We start from the raw sequence: 17,990 nt of genomic DNA, 5'->3' as shown, positions 1-17,990 counted from the left end.
CTGATGAACGGATTTGTCAGCATAAACGAACAGGCCCTTGTTGTGTGAATAACAGTTATCTCCCTCAAATGGTATGGCTCTGTGCCATCCCATCTAAGGGAGATAACTGGTATTCACACAACAATATTGTGTAATTTCTAATTGTTAAGAGCATAATGATCTTTTCATCTCGAGTACATTAACTACATGAACAGGCTGATGAATATTCATGATTCTGTGTCCATACATGTTAATTCTGACAAAGGAATTGGAGTGTTAGTGCAAGAAATAATTTCTGTTATAACACAACCCTTTCAAATTAGCACAAAATGCTGATAAAATATGCTCTATTTTCCCAGATATATTTAAAGCATATGAAACCCATCTCGATGTATATTGAAATATAAACTTTATTTTTTCTACAACAATTGCCAAACAAATTATACCAATTTCTATTAATCATGCTTGTTGGTACCGATTGAAAAGTGTGAGGGGTCTTGGTGAGGGAGGAAACCGGAGTACCCGGGGAAAACCCATGTGGTCAGGCATACCTTTTCACATTTGATCAGAGAATCAAACCCCGGGCATCTAGGCAGAAGGCAAATATGTAACCAATGTGTCACCTGACCAACCAATGTATATTTGACAGGTATATGAGGACATTTCATTTATCCACAATCTTATCCCACAACTAAAATGAACTTAAGTAGACTTCCATTCAGAAACATTTTTTTCATGTTCAATGGGAAAACACTTTTGTATAATGCAGTAACATTCAATATAGTAAACCTACACAAACGCTTTTACCGTTAGTAGGGTAAAAGCAACTGCACCGATCGCATAAATGAAAGCGAACCAATCCGGACCTCTACGCAAGGCTACAAGCAACGTAAACTGCACCGAGCGCATAAATGAAAGCGAGCCGATCGTGGGAAGGGAGATAACTCTACGCAATACGCGCGACTAATACCAGAGGAAAATGAAAATGGAGGAGATAGCAGGCGGAAGGGACCACTTCTGAAGTTTCATTTTTCTGTTAGGATGGCAAGCTTGGCAACTGAAATCAATCGCTTCATCAGCTGTACTAAGAGGCTACAGATCATTTTAGATGACACAAAAAGGTGTTTTGATGATATAAATGAATCTGGAAAGTCAGAAGCTGGTGAGTAGATGCGACCTCTGGGTCACAAGATGCAGTAGTTCTACAAGTTTAGTAGGGCGTAACTGTGTATAAAAACGGTTTTATTGAATTTCATGAATACATGTTTAAATATTTGAAGATGTAAAATGGTGTTGATATTTTGTTTCAAATGTCGTACTGACGTGTGATCAAGGTTACATTATTTCAAAAAGGAAAAGATTTTGACTGGTTGACAATCTGGTCATGATCATTGTGACGTTTAGGATTAAACATACTATAGTTCTCTTATCTTATCTGAAATGCATTGAGTATTAAAATTTCATGTATCATTGTCTCATTGTATCATTTGTTGGCATTATTCATTTGTATCATGATTAAATATGTTACGATACTGAATACAGTGTATATTCAGTATCTGAAATGAAAGTTTCAGCTTGTGATTCCATGTGTACTGAGGCTTTATAAAACTAGTATGAAATACAAGCCAGTTTCTAAACATGAAATTAACTAGCAGAGTGGAAATACATGAATTTAAAACAATCAATATCAGAGTGCAAATTTAGTATATAATACATACCTGCTTTTGAGATTTCTTGGGTGTAAATGTATGTTGGTTGTTGGATAATATTAGCTTATATTTGAATTATTATGGACAACAACACCAGATCTCATATTATTGCATTCTGATGATGGGTGTATTCAGAACAGAATTGTATAACCACTTTGAAATTGCACACATATATGCACACAATATACCACACTACCTAGTCTGGCAACTGGAAATATGTCCAACACAATAAACCAACTATTTCAGTGTCCATCCTTCTTATTAGTCTGGTCCCCTACTGGGGTCCCCTACTGGTGAAGTCAGGAGAACTTCAGGTTTCTTCTCTTCATTCCTCTTGTACCTATGTACAATGCCAAAGTTTGTCAGTGATCTAATGGCTTCATTCCATGAGGGATTTTGATCAAACTTCACACAATGATAAAGGACCATAATATCTTTGACAAATTTGAGTTTCAAGGTTTTGGGGTCAGGGTCAAGGTCACTTATTATTTTCAGTAGTGGCTGGTAGCGATAAAGGGACATGTATCACTTTAACAACACCAGTAAGCTTGTTTATATAAATATTAGATTGGGCTAAAAGCTATGTTATGATCTATTGTAATGTTGCATTTCATTTAATTTTCAGGTCAGCTGTTTTCTGCAGAGCTTCTGCAGGAAGAAGAGCAAGAAATCCTTGCCACAGCAAGAAAACCTCCAGGCATTGTAATTTTTGGACAGAACGCTCACTGCAAATCCTGTGTGGTTAATGAGATCTTCAACAGAAACATTTACCCGAAATTTGATAACAGAGACATAAATGGAAATAATCGTATGGTTCAGTTCAAATATGGAAGTAATCTGTCTATCGGCTTATCGCTTCCAGATGGTTACGATCTGGCAGAGAACTTGGAAGCATATAAGAGGCCTTGGAGCACTATACCGATAGAGGACATTGAGATTTCAGAGAACCCCAGTTTAGACGGGGCTAACGGAACTGCTGTGCTAGAAGTGTCGCTGAATCACCTAATGCTCCGACAAGGAGCAAAGGTGATTGTGTCTCCTTCCATAAGTGACCTTGAGAATGACCTTCAACAGAAGTACAGTAAATGTTGTGAGAAAGTCTCACCAATTCTGCTGTATGCATTCCAGACCCAGGAACTGACAGAAAATGTAGGTTACTTTATCAATCACATATAGTATAATGTACATATAAATCCCAATATCTTACCCTCAAATTATCCCTGGTTACACTTATGCTGAGGTGTTATGACTTTTCCTTTTAATTAGCTTCTTGTTAATAACTAAGAGGCCGAGGGTCATGATATTGGACCAGTAGCTTGCTGTGATGAAGGGCTTGCAACTTTATTCAGGGTGACTCGTAGGTCACAGAGGCCAAAAACCACTCACTTAAAATCTTTCAGCAAATTCTCAAAAACCAATGTTAATTTGTTCACAGGGTTGCCACCTCTTATGTCCTTGGTGGGAGAGACAGACTCACAATATTGAAAGCTTTCTCCAACGAAGACCTCTCTCATGCAATGTGAGATTTTTATCACGTTTTTCAAAAAATTCTCCTTCCAATTCGCGTCAAGCCATTACTAATGTACCAGATTGCATGGCATCCATGCAGTGCCTACTATTGGGGCTGCGATGGCCGAGTGGTTAAGGTGCCCTCCACCACTGGGTTGCGAGTTCGAAACCTACGTGGGGCAGTTGCCAGGTACTGACTATAGGCCGGTGGTTTTTCTCCGGGTACTCCGGCTTTCCTCCACCTCCAAAACCTGGCACGTCCTTAAATGACCCTGGCTGTTAATAGGACGTTAAACAAAAACAAAACCAAACTATTGTCAATCATGTCTGGTCTTACTCTTTATCAATCAGAACACTAGGGTTATGACTTGTTTATGTATACACAGCAGGTGTGAAGGCAGTTAGTCTCGACATAATTAAGAGTGGGCTAGCTATAACTAGTCTGTAGTCGGGCCAGCTGGGATCAGCTATGTGTCAAGTCTCAGACCCTTTGGTCATTTAAGCAATTGCACGGTTAATTAATAATGTTTGTGATGACATTTAAAAACAATCAATTCAAAAACAAACACTTATAACGACCGAAAATGATTACTCACATGAAAATGATATGAATGTGGAAACATCGTACTGTACATTAGCAAGACATTTGTACGGACCGCCATCTTTGAGTGGGTAATAGTAAAAGAAGAGCCTGAAGCCGCTATAAAATTTCAGATTTTTTATATCACGTTTAGTTACTAAGAGAGAGTTGACCAGCAAATAAATTAGATATATATATATCTATAAAGAGAGAGAGAGAGAGAAAAAACATTGAGAATTTAAAATAGATAAATGATTAAAAATCATAAGTTAGACCAAAACTGAAAATCAAACAAAACAAAAAACTAAAAAAATCCTGTAATATTAAATATAAATGCATGTAGGCCTATATGTAACTGCTTTGGGTCATTGTTTGAATAAGCATTGTATTTTCTAAATTTATATGCTTGAATTTACACTTATACCGTATTTGACCTAATAAGGGCGCCTACCCTAATAAGGGCGCCCCTACCTTTTTTCAAGGAAATAAATCTATGACTGAGTGTCAAAATGGTGTTAAAAAGTAATAATTCATGTGAAATATTTTACTACTTATGTGTTCAATTTTCTTCAGCAAATTAAGTAACTGGAACACATGTTTTTGCCACATTTTGTGTATTCCTACAGGCTACATATGACATGTCAGTGCAAAGTTCTCAGCACCCAAAACTAAACACATACAAATAATAACTTACCATCTTTATTTGAAGATAAAGTAAAGACTTCATTCTTGTTGATAAATAACTTTTGTTCAGAACAGAAAGCTAGTAAAAGACATTGTAAATCAATTATTAGGTCAAAGAAAACGATGTCTGATATGATCTGGGAAATCACCTGTTTCTATAAATAGAACACAAAAGAGTTCCATTTGAACATAAATGGTGGAACACACGTTCTCTGGTCTAAAGATCAGCTGGCATGGTTTACAAGTTTACAGGAGTATTCAAGTGATGTTTAAGCTTAATATATGATAATGAATAGATATCTTCATCTGGAATATTTTTATGACTGAATATTTTACCGTTTCCACAACCTTGGGTATTCTGCTATAAGGTATAGTCTGTTTCATAAAACTTCAGAATAACTAATCTTAATAAGGGCGCCCCCACTGTCATTTACCCGCGCCCTGCGCCCTTATTAGGTCAAATACGGTATATATTTTTTTCTTAATATCACTTACTATATGGCATCTAGATGTGTATTTAAAAATATATAATTCTTTTCCTGTTAGACTAATAAAACAATATTGGGTACTTCATGATGAAAATTACTCCACAAAAACAATTTTATGTCGATAAAATGTCCCTGCGCTAAATCTCCCACTTCGGCCTCTCTAGAGGGTGGCAACCCTGGGTTGGTCTTGATCTACTTTTAAAGTCGCAAGGGAAAATGTGTTTAAATCTTGATTAACATGTGAAGGCACTGAATGGTTACCAAGGGTGTTCAAATAAACTGTTTTGACCTGCTGATAGTGTCACAGGAGTAAAACGTGTCAAATTTTTCAAATACTTGTTCGTGAATTACAAAAAATCCCTGGTTACAATATTAGACATGTAACATTTACTGAAAATAAAGGTATGAACTTGAGTATAATTATATTGATGACTTAAATCACCATATTCACTTAAAAATTAAAAATCCCAACAAAGTCTTCACTTCATAATCAGCAGAACAAGTGAGCGATACAGGCCTATTTAGCCTCTTGTAAGTTGTTATACATACAAATGCTTGAAGTGTAAATGAATTGAGATCTCAATTTAATTCTCATGTATTTAACATTTTCGTGGCATGTCTATAATGCTTTTCTAGTCATTCCATTCATAATAGTAAAAATTATCGGTCCAGATCAGGTCACTGCAATAAACAAAAAATGACATTATCAAGTTAGCCGGAGAGACCTGAGACCTGTCTTTTTATTATTTCAATCTAGTACACTTCAGTGTACGCATGTTTCACACATCATTTGTCTGATGAAGGTAATAAAGTGTTGTGACCCAGACATCGTGCATAAAATCCATTACTAGTTTAGATATAATCTATTCACAAACAAAAACGGTAGTTCAATGATATACAACTGAATGACTTATAATAATACAAGGTTTACAGATGTGAAAATGTTCTTTTATATTCAAAACAAGAAAACACTTAAGCTTGAATTTTGACACTTTATTGGTATTTCATATTTTTCTTCCTCAGGATTTAAGTTTCCTGAAGAAGCTACAGATTATAAGTCATTTCCAGCCTGTGTGCTTCGTCGGGATAAATGCTCAACTGTCAGATTCTAGTGAAGGAAATACTGCTGACACTAATCTCAATGTTGATGTATCACATCAAAAACAGGCAACAAACTGCAATGGTTGTGAAGATATGCTTGACGACCATGAAAACCGGAATCTTTCGACTATTTTTGATGGACCCGAATACTGTGTATCTCCCATGTCATCGTCTGTGGATAAGGTTCTCTGCAAACGTGTGTGTAATGCTGTGATATTGTCATCTTCTACTGTATTTCGTCAACTCTGTGATATTGGATATTTGAGCGAAAGCCCAGGTGCTAGGAACCTTACCAACACTATGACTACTGACTACTACGAGGTTGACAGTGAACTTATCGATAACTTTTCATCGTTTTCCTCCAGGATTGTATACTTTGTTCAACAAACAATTCAGCGGTATCTTGTAAATGCTGCAACCGTCCTGAACAACTGTCATGAACGATGTCTAAATATGTTCATTGTCTCTGCATTCGACATGGCTCGTGACATGATGATCACACCAAAAAAACTGGAATTTGCGCGTGAGAAAGAGTCAGAGTTGTATAAATCTCTGATGAAGATTTCTGTAGAGAAAGGCGATGAGATTAAATTGATGATATCAGAGACGATCCAGGGAATTCACCAGAGTTTGGTGGACAAAGCAGCAGATTATGAGTTCTTAGGTAAGGTAATCATAGTATATATCATACTTCTCAGCATCTGTCAATAAAACGTTGTCTAGAGACCTTTTCAGTTATGCAGACAAAACGGTTCATCAATTATTAGCTCAGCTTGTACAAATGGTGGCAGAGGTTGGGGCCAAAAGGGGTCAATTTGGCTAAATTGATATAACAAATGCTTCTTTTAATAGATATCGCTCATATTTGTGTGGTAGCATCCCTATGGGAATGGGCCAATTTTACAGTCAATTTCATTTCATGGATTGGTGCACTTTTTGGCATAAATGCTTCGTATTTTTAGAATTATAATAAAACCAATGTACATGTACCCATATCAAATGCTAATGATATATTGACATAGCAAGACCAGCGACAAATATACTTGAGTATCATTGTTGTTTCATATCTCATTAAACCAGGTGAGCGATACAGGCCCTCTTGTTGTAAATTTGATATTTCATCTCTATGTATAAATCATGAAAGTCTGGCGATGGAGTAGAAGGTATACATATACTGACTCGGTGATTTCTCTTAACAGTTTTTAAAATATTTTTAATATATATTTTTAATTTTATTTCATTTGATAGCCATGTACATATTTGCCTATACATGTATATACATATTTAGTACATATTACATGAGTCACCAGGTAATTATTTTTAGGATCTTTTCAGGTAAGTAATGATTAATATAGAACACTATTTAAAAAATTTTGATGAGTCCTTATGATAATTACTTCCAATACTAAGAGATACATTTGAGAGTCCCACAGAAAAAAAATCCAGGATTAAAATGTCAAACTCCCAAAATCCCTGACATGTACATGTATTGTAATAAAATTAGGTAAAGTGTCTGTTTTAATCTTTTAAAGTTAATTTGTGGCCAGGGCCCAAATGTTCAAAAGGTGATTAGCATAATCACTTGATAAGGAAAATCTCATTTCTCCTTTACTTCAAAACCTGCTGGTATATTCCTTAAAATAGGTAGGTAGGAAGAGACTGTTTAGTGTTATCGTCTCATAGAATTTTGTCAAGTTAATTTTACCAGAAACGATTTTATCTGGATTTTAAAATTGTTGTTAAACCGTGATTAGCCTTTTGAACAACTGGTCCCTGATCATGTTAAATGAAATTGATAACTTGATTACTATCTATGATTTTTTTGTCATGTAACACATTGAAGTTGAATTGAAGTTGAAGAAGTGATCATGCATACAAAGTGATTAGATATGTATGTGGTATGTCTACCACTGCAGTCAGGTGCATTGAGTACTCGTGGTTATAGGGTTAGATTAAGTGTCTAGTGTGAGGTGTGGGTATGACTTGGCAAAGGTCAAGGCTAGGAGTGATGATAATGAGGCTTATATGTGACAGAACAGCAGTAGCAGATGTAACGTCAGTCAGTGAACCAGTGGGATCATCAAACACTGCTGAATCATCATCTGTCTCTCTGTTGATTAAATTAGATATACAGTGGAACTTCGTTAACTCGAACTCGGATAACTCGAATACCCCGCTTAACTCGAAGTACCTCGCCGGTCCCGGCCGAATTCTCTCTTTATCTTAGTAAAAAAAACTCGGATAATTCGAATTCGGATAACTCGAAAAACTCGGATAATACGAAGTAAAAATTTGGTCCCAACAATAAAAATCCTACTTGAAATGTTCGAATAACTCGAAGTATAATTTTCGTCGATCGGTGGCAAACGCCGACATTTTTTAAGAGCTAAATTCCGTTTGTAATACTGAACATATCGGCACTACTAACCTACATGCTATTATAAGTGTTTCATAAATTCATAAAAGAAATTGTCGGTTGAATCTTATAACAACAAGTCTTTGTGATAAAAAGTACTGCTTTACTTACATCAGGTAATTTCCCAAGGCGGTCGCCGATATCAGTACACACGATAGTCAACAACTCATCTACCCGTTCGCTCAAGCGGAACTAATCTCTGACACACCGGTAGATCTACCCGGCTGATGTTTTTACAGGTGTAGAAATGACACAGTCACCGGCGCCTATTAAATCTTTAAACTGCTGAAACAATGGCGTAATTACTGCCGAGGTGTTCAGAGTACAACTGTAACGGTCAGTGCTGTCTATTAAATCGGATAAAATGCCAACTCAGTTACAGTAACATTTTATACGCACATGCGCAGCCCAACTTCCGGTGCTAATACACATGGAAATGGCGTGGTTATCAATAAAAAGTAAGTAGGCCGATCAAACAGTATTTTATATATGTCCAATAAAAGGTAATGGTTCTGTTACGTTTTGTATGCAATCTGTGTTAAACTTAAACGGTTATTTGTTTTGACATTAATAACTTGTTATTTTGTCGAATTCCGTTTTATCGTGTACATTTTGCAAACATGACTTGCACATCAGATCGTTCTTGAAGTGACTAAGTGAAAGAAATTTTATCGTGACTGTATATCGGCAAAACTACACCAAATTACAAGTGACATAACGAAACATTACATATATATTTACATGTATTGACCAGTCTTCACACTAAACTGATGAGCGACAGAGCGAAGTTATTATGATTATATAATGTTGACAAATATTGACCAAACTTTTCACCAAAAATGATAACTCGCTTAATTCGAACACTCGGATAACTCGAAGTTTTTTCGTGGTCCCGTCGACTTCGAGTTAACGAAGTTCCACTGTATAACAATAGGTTACCTATCCAGCGGCTGTAATTGGATTCCAGTTTTTCTTTTGTTCTAAAACTTGATGCTGATCTTTGTTCATCTTTAATCTCCAAGGCTACCAATATGGATTAGTTATCTTGTCTTCAAAGTGATTATATATATATTATATCATCATAGAATTTTGAGGGTGAACTTTGTTAAAATCAAAAGACCTTTGCTTCTATTATCTTCACATTGTAGTATTTTGGATCACTAGACTGTAGTATAAACATCATCCCGCTACATCCTGGCACACTTGTTACACATGTTCCCTTTCTTATATCTACAGTGAAACCTAACTGTATACAGGGGTGAAATAGGTTCCTTTCCTGTCTGTCTACAGGGCTAAACCATGTTTTTAACTATCTTAAAGGGCTGAAATAGGTTTCTAACTATCTACAGGGCTGAAACATGTTTCTAACTAACTACAGGGCTGAAATGAGTTCCTTTTCTGTCCATCTTCAGGGCTGAAACATATTTCTTACTATATACAGGGCTGAAACATGTTTCTATTTACAGGGCTGAAATGGGTTCCTTTTCTGTCCATCTTCAGGGCTGAAACATGTTTTTAACTATAAACAGGGCTGAAACATGTTTCTTACTATATACAGGGCTGAAACATGTTTCTATTTACAGGGCTGAAATAGATTCCTTTTCTGTCTGTCTCGGGGCTGCCCTTTTCTGTCCATCTACAGGGCTGAAATAGATTCCTTTTCTGTCCGTCTACAGGGCTGTCCTTTTCTGTCCATCTTCAGGGCTGAAACATGTTTCTATCTACAGGGCTGAAATAGATTCCTTTTCTGTCTGTCTACAGGGCTGTCCTTTTCTGTCCATCTTCAGGGCTGAAACATGTTTCTATCTACAGGGCTGAAATAGATTCCTTTTCTGTCCGTCTACAGGGCTGTCCTTTTCTGTCCATCTTCAGGGCTGAAACATGTTTCTATCTACAGGGCTGAAATAGATTCCTTTTCTGTCCGTCTACAGGGCTGTCTTTTTCTGTCCATCTACAGGGCTGAAATAGATTCCTTTTCTGTCCATCTTCAGGGCTGAAACATGTTTCTATCTACAGCCCTAGGGCTGAAACAGATTCCCTTTCTGTCCATCTACAGGGCTGTCCTTTTCTGTCCATCTACAGGGCTGAAACATGTTCCCTACCTGGATTATATTCTGGCTATTTTCAGAAACTGAAATATGTCTCCGTTTATCCAGAAGCTGAAATATTTCTTTTCAATCTAGTATATCTACAGGGGGTCAGGGGCTGAAATATGCTCCCATTCCAGCTATCTATGGGGCTAAATGTAATAAAGAAATCTTGCGAAGAAAATGACAATGATCCCTGTTCAAAGTCAGAACTTTCAGAAGGGTCAGTTCTCATGTACTGTATACAAAAAAAAAATTGAGATGTTTGGCTGGTAGGTTCTTCTTTATTAAAACATTATAAATATCCTTTGATTCACTGAAAGGCAGAAAATCATCAAAACTTCATACAGGTGTGCAATGCAGACCCATTGGGTCTCTTGTTAACTGGTGAATAATTTATGGAATTGCTTACTGTCATATACCCACCTGGCACTGTTTTAAAGATGTTTTCTGTTGTTTAATTAAGCATTATTTCACAGGTGTGTTCTTTTGTTTATTAAAGCCTTATCTTACAGGTGTGGAATTTGATGATCAGGGTATGATATTGACCACCAAGGGCCTAAAGATATGTACATACCAAATACAGGAACTAGTCCTAGGTGCTCTCAACCAGGCCATCGCCGGCAACCTGGTCCGATCAGTGGATGTGCTTCGTGATACCTATACAGGTATTTAAAAATTTACCTGTATAATAAAATTTCTGATGTTATCTTAATTTATCTGAAGAATTAAAAAAAAAAAAAAAAACCCAACAGAATCGACAAAACAGTGGAATTTTTTATGAGAATATCCAGGTAAAGGTGTGCACCAGGTATTTATGATACATAAACATGCACTCGATCAGAATAAGCTGAAAAATTGGAATAGGAATGGGATAGGATAGTAAGAAAGTAACATATTTTTAGGAACCTTGATCTTGTGTAGAAACGTATCTGAATAGGAAATGCTGTTTAGCAATAGATAATTATCTAAAGTTATTGTTTCCTGTTGCTTGTAATCAATGTACCATGATATAATTGACCTCTACCTCATGATCATTGGTTGATAAAAACCTACAGGCTGCATGCTGTTCAATGATTGGCTAATCTCTCATCTATTGCCTGTAATCCTCTTCAACATATATATATTAGCTAGTATACATTGACAATGTTCTAGACATGAGGAAATATATTTTAGTTTGAAGACAGTCAAATGACCCAATGGCAACAGGTGTTATTATTAGTTATAACAGACTGGCCAGTGGTCAGTAGAGTGATTACATATACAGTACAATGACCGCTGAAATACTCCTTGACCTTCAACTTACTGATTACACTTATACAGAGGACTGGCCTATATATAGCTATTGGTCATCACACTTACTGTAATTGACTTATGTGGGTTTCAAATTCCAGATATAATGCCAAGTAGCAAAACAATTTTCCTGATTTGGGTGATTTTATTTTTGTATGCCCCCTCACGGGTCGGTATAAAATGGGGTAAGGGGCATGTAGTGTTGCCTATGTCTGTCCAATGCACTCCCACTTGAATCCTCTATAGTAGCCGTGGTGGCTGAGTGGTTAAGATGTCCTGACACTTTATCACTAGCCCTCCACCTCTCAGCCAGGAGTTCGAAACTGGCGTGAGGCAGTTGCCTCATACTGACCTTAGGCCAGTAGTTTTCTCTTTAATTTCCCTGTAGATAATCAGGCCATCTTCATCCCCAGTATATAAACCGGCCATGTTTGTTCATAGTAGATAATCCAGTCACTTTCTTTCCTTCGCAGTAGATAATACAGTCATCTTTGTTCCCAGTAGATAATCCAGCCACCTTCTTTACCAGTAGATAATCCAGCCACCTTCATCCCCAGTAGATAATCAGGCCACCTTCATTACCAGTAGATCATCTGACCACCTTCATTACCAGTAGATAATCCAGCCACCTTCATTATCCAGTAGACAATTCAGTCACTCTTGTTCTCAGTAGTTAATACATGTACAGTCATTTTCTGTCCCTTTTTAGGTCACCTGAGACAAAGTCTCAAGTGACCTATTCTAATCCCCTTTTGTCCGTCGTCGTCCGTCGTCCGTCGTGCGTCCGTAAACAATTCACATTTTCAACTTCTTCTCCAAAACCCACAAACCAAATTCTATGAAATTTGGCAGACAGCTTCTATGGCTAAAGGTCAACCAAAATTGTAAATTATATGGTCCCCACCCCCTAGGGGCCTGAGGGGCGGGGCCAAAAAGGGTCAAATTGACTAAAACTTCAAAAATCTTCTTCTCTACTCTCAGATATGCTGGAATCAAACACTCTTCATAGATGGAAGGGTCTTAAGGTGCTTTACCAAAATTGTAAACTTCATGACCCAGGGGTTTCACGTTTGCCCCTGGGGAGGGGCTAAACTTTACTATAGTTTATATAGGGAAATCACATTTTTGAATTTAATTTATTTTATTTCTATTGGAATTCATTCTAATTTTGTAAACATTGTCAGCATGAGATGACAGTTTGATGGCATGCACATGTTGACCCTGACTGACCCCCAGGGACTGATGGGCGGGGCTAAAAAAGGGCCAAATTGACTAAAACTTCAAATATCTTCTTCTCTACTCTCAGATATGCTGGAATCAAATACACTTCATAGATGGCTGGGTTTGAAGGTTCTTTACCAAAATTGTGAATTTAGGACCCTGGGGTCTCAAGTTTGCCCCTGGGGTGGGGCTAAACTTTACTATAGTTTATATAGGGAAATCACATTTTTGACTTTTATTTCTATTGGAATTCATTCTTATTTTGTAAACATTGTCACCATTGTGTTACTATAGTTTATATAGGGAAATCACATTTTTGACTGATTTGTTTTGATTTCTATTGGAATTCAAAAAGGTTCATTTAAATAAACTGAAATATTTCAAATCTCAGGTGACCGTTAAGGCCCATGGGCCTCTTGTTTACTTTTATTTCCCAGTATTTAATTCTTTCTAGCCAGTGTATTTTCTTAATGTTTAATTTAAGTTTAAGCTGAAACTCTGCCATGTAATAGAACATTTGTAGCAGCTGGACAACCTGAACAAAAAAAAAGTTTTCATAAAATTGATAGCTGGTTATGCTGGTAGGGAAAAACTATTGAATACTATTCTAACTTGTGATAAGCTCAGGGGGCCAACACATAATCCTTTGACTAAAAGTAGGCATGTTTATTACTACAAGTGTGAATAGCATTGGCTGACATTAGTATGGCCAATAAAAAAAGAAAAGTCATCCAATTTTACCATGAAAAACTTAAGCATTATACATATACCCAGTATCTATAAGTGAAATCATAGGTAAATCATCATCTCTATAAGCCAAGAGTTTAGATATCATTTCAAGATTTGTTGAGTAGCTCTTATTTCTAGGGCTATGTTAGGAGTTTTACCTCGGTATGTTACTGAATACAGTATGGATGTATGATATTAAGGCTGTATGTGATTGTGTTGAGGTGGGGACCAGGTAGTTGTTTATGATGGATAAATGTACGTGTGGCAGTCTCATGTTGCTAGCTGTATAGATACCTACATGACATTAATTTTCCATTAGTGTATCTCAGCGTTATATTGTTAGCCCACACAGGAGTCAGCCACCTGGAAATCCCTTTGATTTTGGTAGAGTGAATAAAAACATTTTAAACAGGACTATGTGATCAAAATAGCAATTTATTCAAAAGCTTTAATGTCACAAAAAGTTCTCTGGGATAAACCGATTAGTTGCTGATTAAAGGTAAAATATTACTATCTTGCTTCAGTATTGTCTTATGTAGAATTTTAAAGTCCTTGAAATTTGGTATAATTATTTAGCATTCAAAAGCCTTGAGTTTGATCACTTTGAAAATTCTTGAATCCTAGCCCATACCTTTAAAAGTTCTTGAAATTTGCTATATATGGCATTCAAAAGCATTGTATTTACTTCTATGACCTTGAAAATTCCTTGCCAAAAACCTTGTATTTACTTTAAACCTTAAAGCCTTAATCCTAGTCCATTGCATTGAGGTCTTTGAACATGAGATTTGGTGGATCATTAATTACACAGATACTAAAGTATCAGGACGTGTACTTTCAGTTTGAATAAAAAGAGTGACTATTTGGTTAAATCTTGGGTCGTGACTGTAACAAAAGAAAATTTATACAATAACACAAGTCACATAAGCTATAAAAGTTACATTTATTGAACAACTCTACTTTCATGTATCAACACATTATAATTTTTTGGCATTCTTAGGGGCTACTCTGTAGGATTATTCCTTAAGGTAAATTTGGAATTAACTTGGTAATTTCCAATCCATAGTGATAACCGAGCCCCTGGGAAATCCCCATAGGTGCAGGGTTGTACAAGTTTGAATATAAATCCGAATTGGGGGTAAAATTCAAATATGTTGAATTATAAGGCCCCGAAATCAATAATTAATTAGGGATAATCTACAGAGTAGTCCAAATTTTTTGGTTAGACATAAATTGAACTAACAGCATTAACTGTTCATGTACAAGATATAGTTGTTAGTTGTTACCAATATCTTGATCATAAAACAGACATACAGTGTTAATGATATATAAAACATCTATGAAATTGCCACTACAAGCTTTAATTTGGCACACAATCAATAATCTTACTATAATAACACAAGACTATTTATTCACCTTAGCAGAATTGATTTACATTTCGATTCTAAACAACCATTAAAATTACACCCGACAAATTCTGTGGGGAACTTATTGGATAAAGTGGGCGGAGCCCATAGACAACCTGTCGGCCAGGGAAACCCAGCAGGTCAGATGTGAAGACCCCTGAGAGGAGCCACGCCAGTCAGAAGGCCGAGCCCAAGATTAAGGTAACAAGTAGGAAAAACCTGTGGGGAACCCAGCAGGTTATATATTAATTAGATTGGCAAAGCCTAGGACATACAGGATGATACTACACCCAGTGGAGACCCTAACAGGTCAGATGGGCGAAGCCCAAACTTCAGGTAAATATGGAGGAAAACCTGTGGGGAACCCAGCAGGTTAGATGGGCAGAGCCCACGACATGCAGGATGGCACTAACCTGTGGTGAACCACTCATGTCCGATGGGCAAATCACAAACTAAAAATAATGGCAAACCTGTGGGGAACCCAGCAGGTTAGATGGGCGGAGCCCACGGACATGTGGGATGGAGCTAAAACCAGTGGATACCCTATATAGCTAGTAGTTCAGATGGGCGAAGCCCAACTTAAAGTAAATATGGAGGAAAACCTGAAGGGAACCCAGCAGGTTAGATGGGCAGAGCCCTCGACATGCAGGATGGAACTACAACCTGTGGGGGACCCATCAGGTGAGATGGCCGAAACCACAGACTAAGGTAATCAAACGGAAAACCTGTGGGTAACCCAGCAGGTTAGATGGGCGGAGCCCAGGACATGCGGGATGGCGCTAAAACAGGTGGAGACCCTAAATATAGCTAGCAGTTCAGATGCGCGAAGCCAAACTTAAGGTAAATATGGAGGAAAACCTGTGGGGAACCCAGCAGGTTAGATGGGCGGAGCCCACAACATGCAGGATGGTACTAGTACTAAAAACCTGTGGAGAACCCAGCAGGTCCGATGGGTAAAGCCCAATTAGGTTAATAAAAAATGGCAAACGTGTGGCCTGGGGAACTCAGCACATCGATGGTTGAGTCCCAGGGACATGCAGGAAATTTATGTCATATAAATGTATAACACTACTAACACTTGGTAAATATATACACTCTGGCGACAGATAGGGGCAGGAGGGCGGGTCGTCAAAAGAAACATGAACGTAATTCCACCAGCCTCCTCAACTGCTAGACAAAGACTGATATTGGCGTCACCTAAACTCTTGACCATTGGTCACTATAGTCACGTGATTACTAACAACATACTTAATATTCATGCATAATGACATCATCTAATTACTGCTGTACAAACGTTACCGAAGGTTAACTCTCCTGCTTATTACTATATAAAACCTATTTACATAGATATATGAAGTTGTACATTTGTAACATCAACCTGAAAATTCCCTTCAAAAAGCATTATAAGCCCCGTAGGACCTTACAATATATAATAATCTGACGGTTGGATTTGGAGTTAAAGAAACTCAAGATTGTAGAGGACATGTGCTTGTATAAACTTAAATTAACACAAAATTTATATTTGTGTTTTGTATCTGAAACTGAAAACCCTAGACAAAATGGCTAAATCAGTTCTGAAATCCAACATAAAAGCTGTTAATCATCAGGCATTTAAAAATTTGTAAATATAAAATATCTTCACTTTGTCAAAATCTTGTGAGAATGTGTATTGATGGTGTATACATTTACTTAGAAATTAAAAACAATTAAGTTGTATACACCAACTATATACATCAACATGTATGTTACATATATTAATCTTGACACAGGATGTTTGTCATAAAACTATGACAGCTACAAAATGTGGAACAAAAAAAAAAAACCTTAACAGAAGAATTCTATTGAGTGTGTTTCAATACAGTTTTTGTCAGTAATAAAGATGAAAAAAATCCTGATATATATATGTATACTGGTGTATGAACTGATCAATATACAGATAACACAGACTCTATCCTGTAGGTAATTAGGCCTTCACAGATTTTGTAGCCAGAACAGGATATGAAAATTGATAAGAAATTCTGTACAGCAGTATGATATTGAGGATACAGGTAGAGGCAGTATGAAAAAGAATATATTCTGTTTTCATCAGAAATATTTTCTTTGTTTTTAAAAAAGATTGTTTTTATCAGGAAAAATCTCTTTTAAAGAAAATGATCATTATAACAAAACACTTTGACAATCATGATTTAGTGGAATGCTTTCAGAGTGAAAAGGACCGAAATAAAATTACCACTAAAATGTGTTCGTTTACAGTATATTGAATTAAAATAAATTGACCATCACCCAAGTGATGGATGGAAAAATTCACATCTTATTTTTATTTGGTCATGCATTTTACATATTTGACTCAGTATTATATATCATTCAGGCAATTTACATGGATAAAACAACAACTTTGTGTAACAGTTACTTAAAAATGGTTGAATACACAAGTATTTCTACATGTTATCAGTTAGGTTTGATGAGTCACATACAGGTTACATTGGTGGTGTACCAAATCACCGCGGAAGTCTCTAATCTGTAACAGATAAGGAAATAAAACAAAGCTGACCAATCAGGAAGTTCATTATGGAAGTGTAAAAAAAATCTTTGATACAGACCAATGAGGAAGTTTATTATGGAAGTGTAAAACAAAAAATCCTTGATACTGATCAATTAGGAAATTCATTGTAGAAGGGTAAAACAGAAAATCCTTGATACAGAGTTAATATGTATAATCTTGTTCTGTGGAGTTCGGTCAGTTTATCATTTCAAACATCTTATCAATGTCATGACACCCATTTTATCAATT

At 36.6% G+C, this 17,990-nt stretch overlaps 1 protein-coding gene across 1 annotated transcript in view; it reads left to right on the top strand.

Annotated features, from left to right (window-relative positions):
• The first annotated feature begins 945 nt into the window (after window positions 1-945).
• The window catches only part of LOC117330680 (dual serine/threonine and tyrosine protein kinase-like), a 28,341-nt gene continuing 11,296 nt past the window's right edge, over window positions 946-17,990 (top strand). The window contains exons 1-4 of the mRNA XM_033889122.1: window positions 946-1,141; window positions 2,314-2,837; window positions 5,973-6,714; window positions 11,069-11,221. Coding sequence (XP_033745013.1) covers window positions 1,021-1,141; window positions 2,314-2,837; window positions 5,973-6,714; window positions 11,069-11,221 — 1,540 coding nt within the window. The 5' untranslated portion in view covers window positions 946-1,020. The remainder of the gene's footprint in view (window positions 1,142-2,313; window positions 2,838-5,972; window positions 6,715-11,068; window positions 11,222-17,990) is intronic.

Source organism: Pecten maximus, chromosome 7 (assembly GCF_902652985.1).
Source record: "Pecten maximus chromosome 7, xPecMax1.1, whole genome shotgun sequence".
In the NCBI taxonomy this organism is placed as follows: domain Eukaryota; kingdom Metazoa; phylum Mollusca; class Bivalvia; order Pectinida; family Pectinidae; genus Pecten; species Pecten maximus.
The sequence above is the reverse complement of the archived record's forward strand: the minus strand, read 5'-3'. Positions and strand labels throughout refer to the sequence as shown.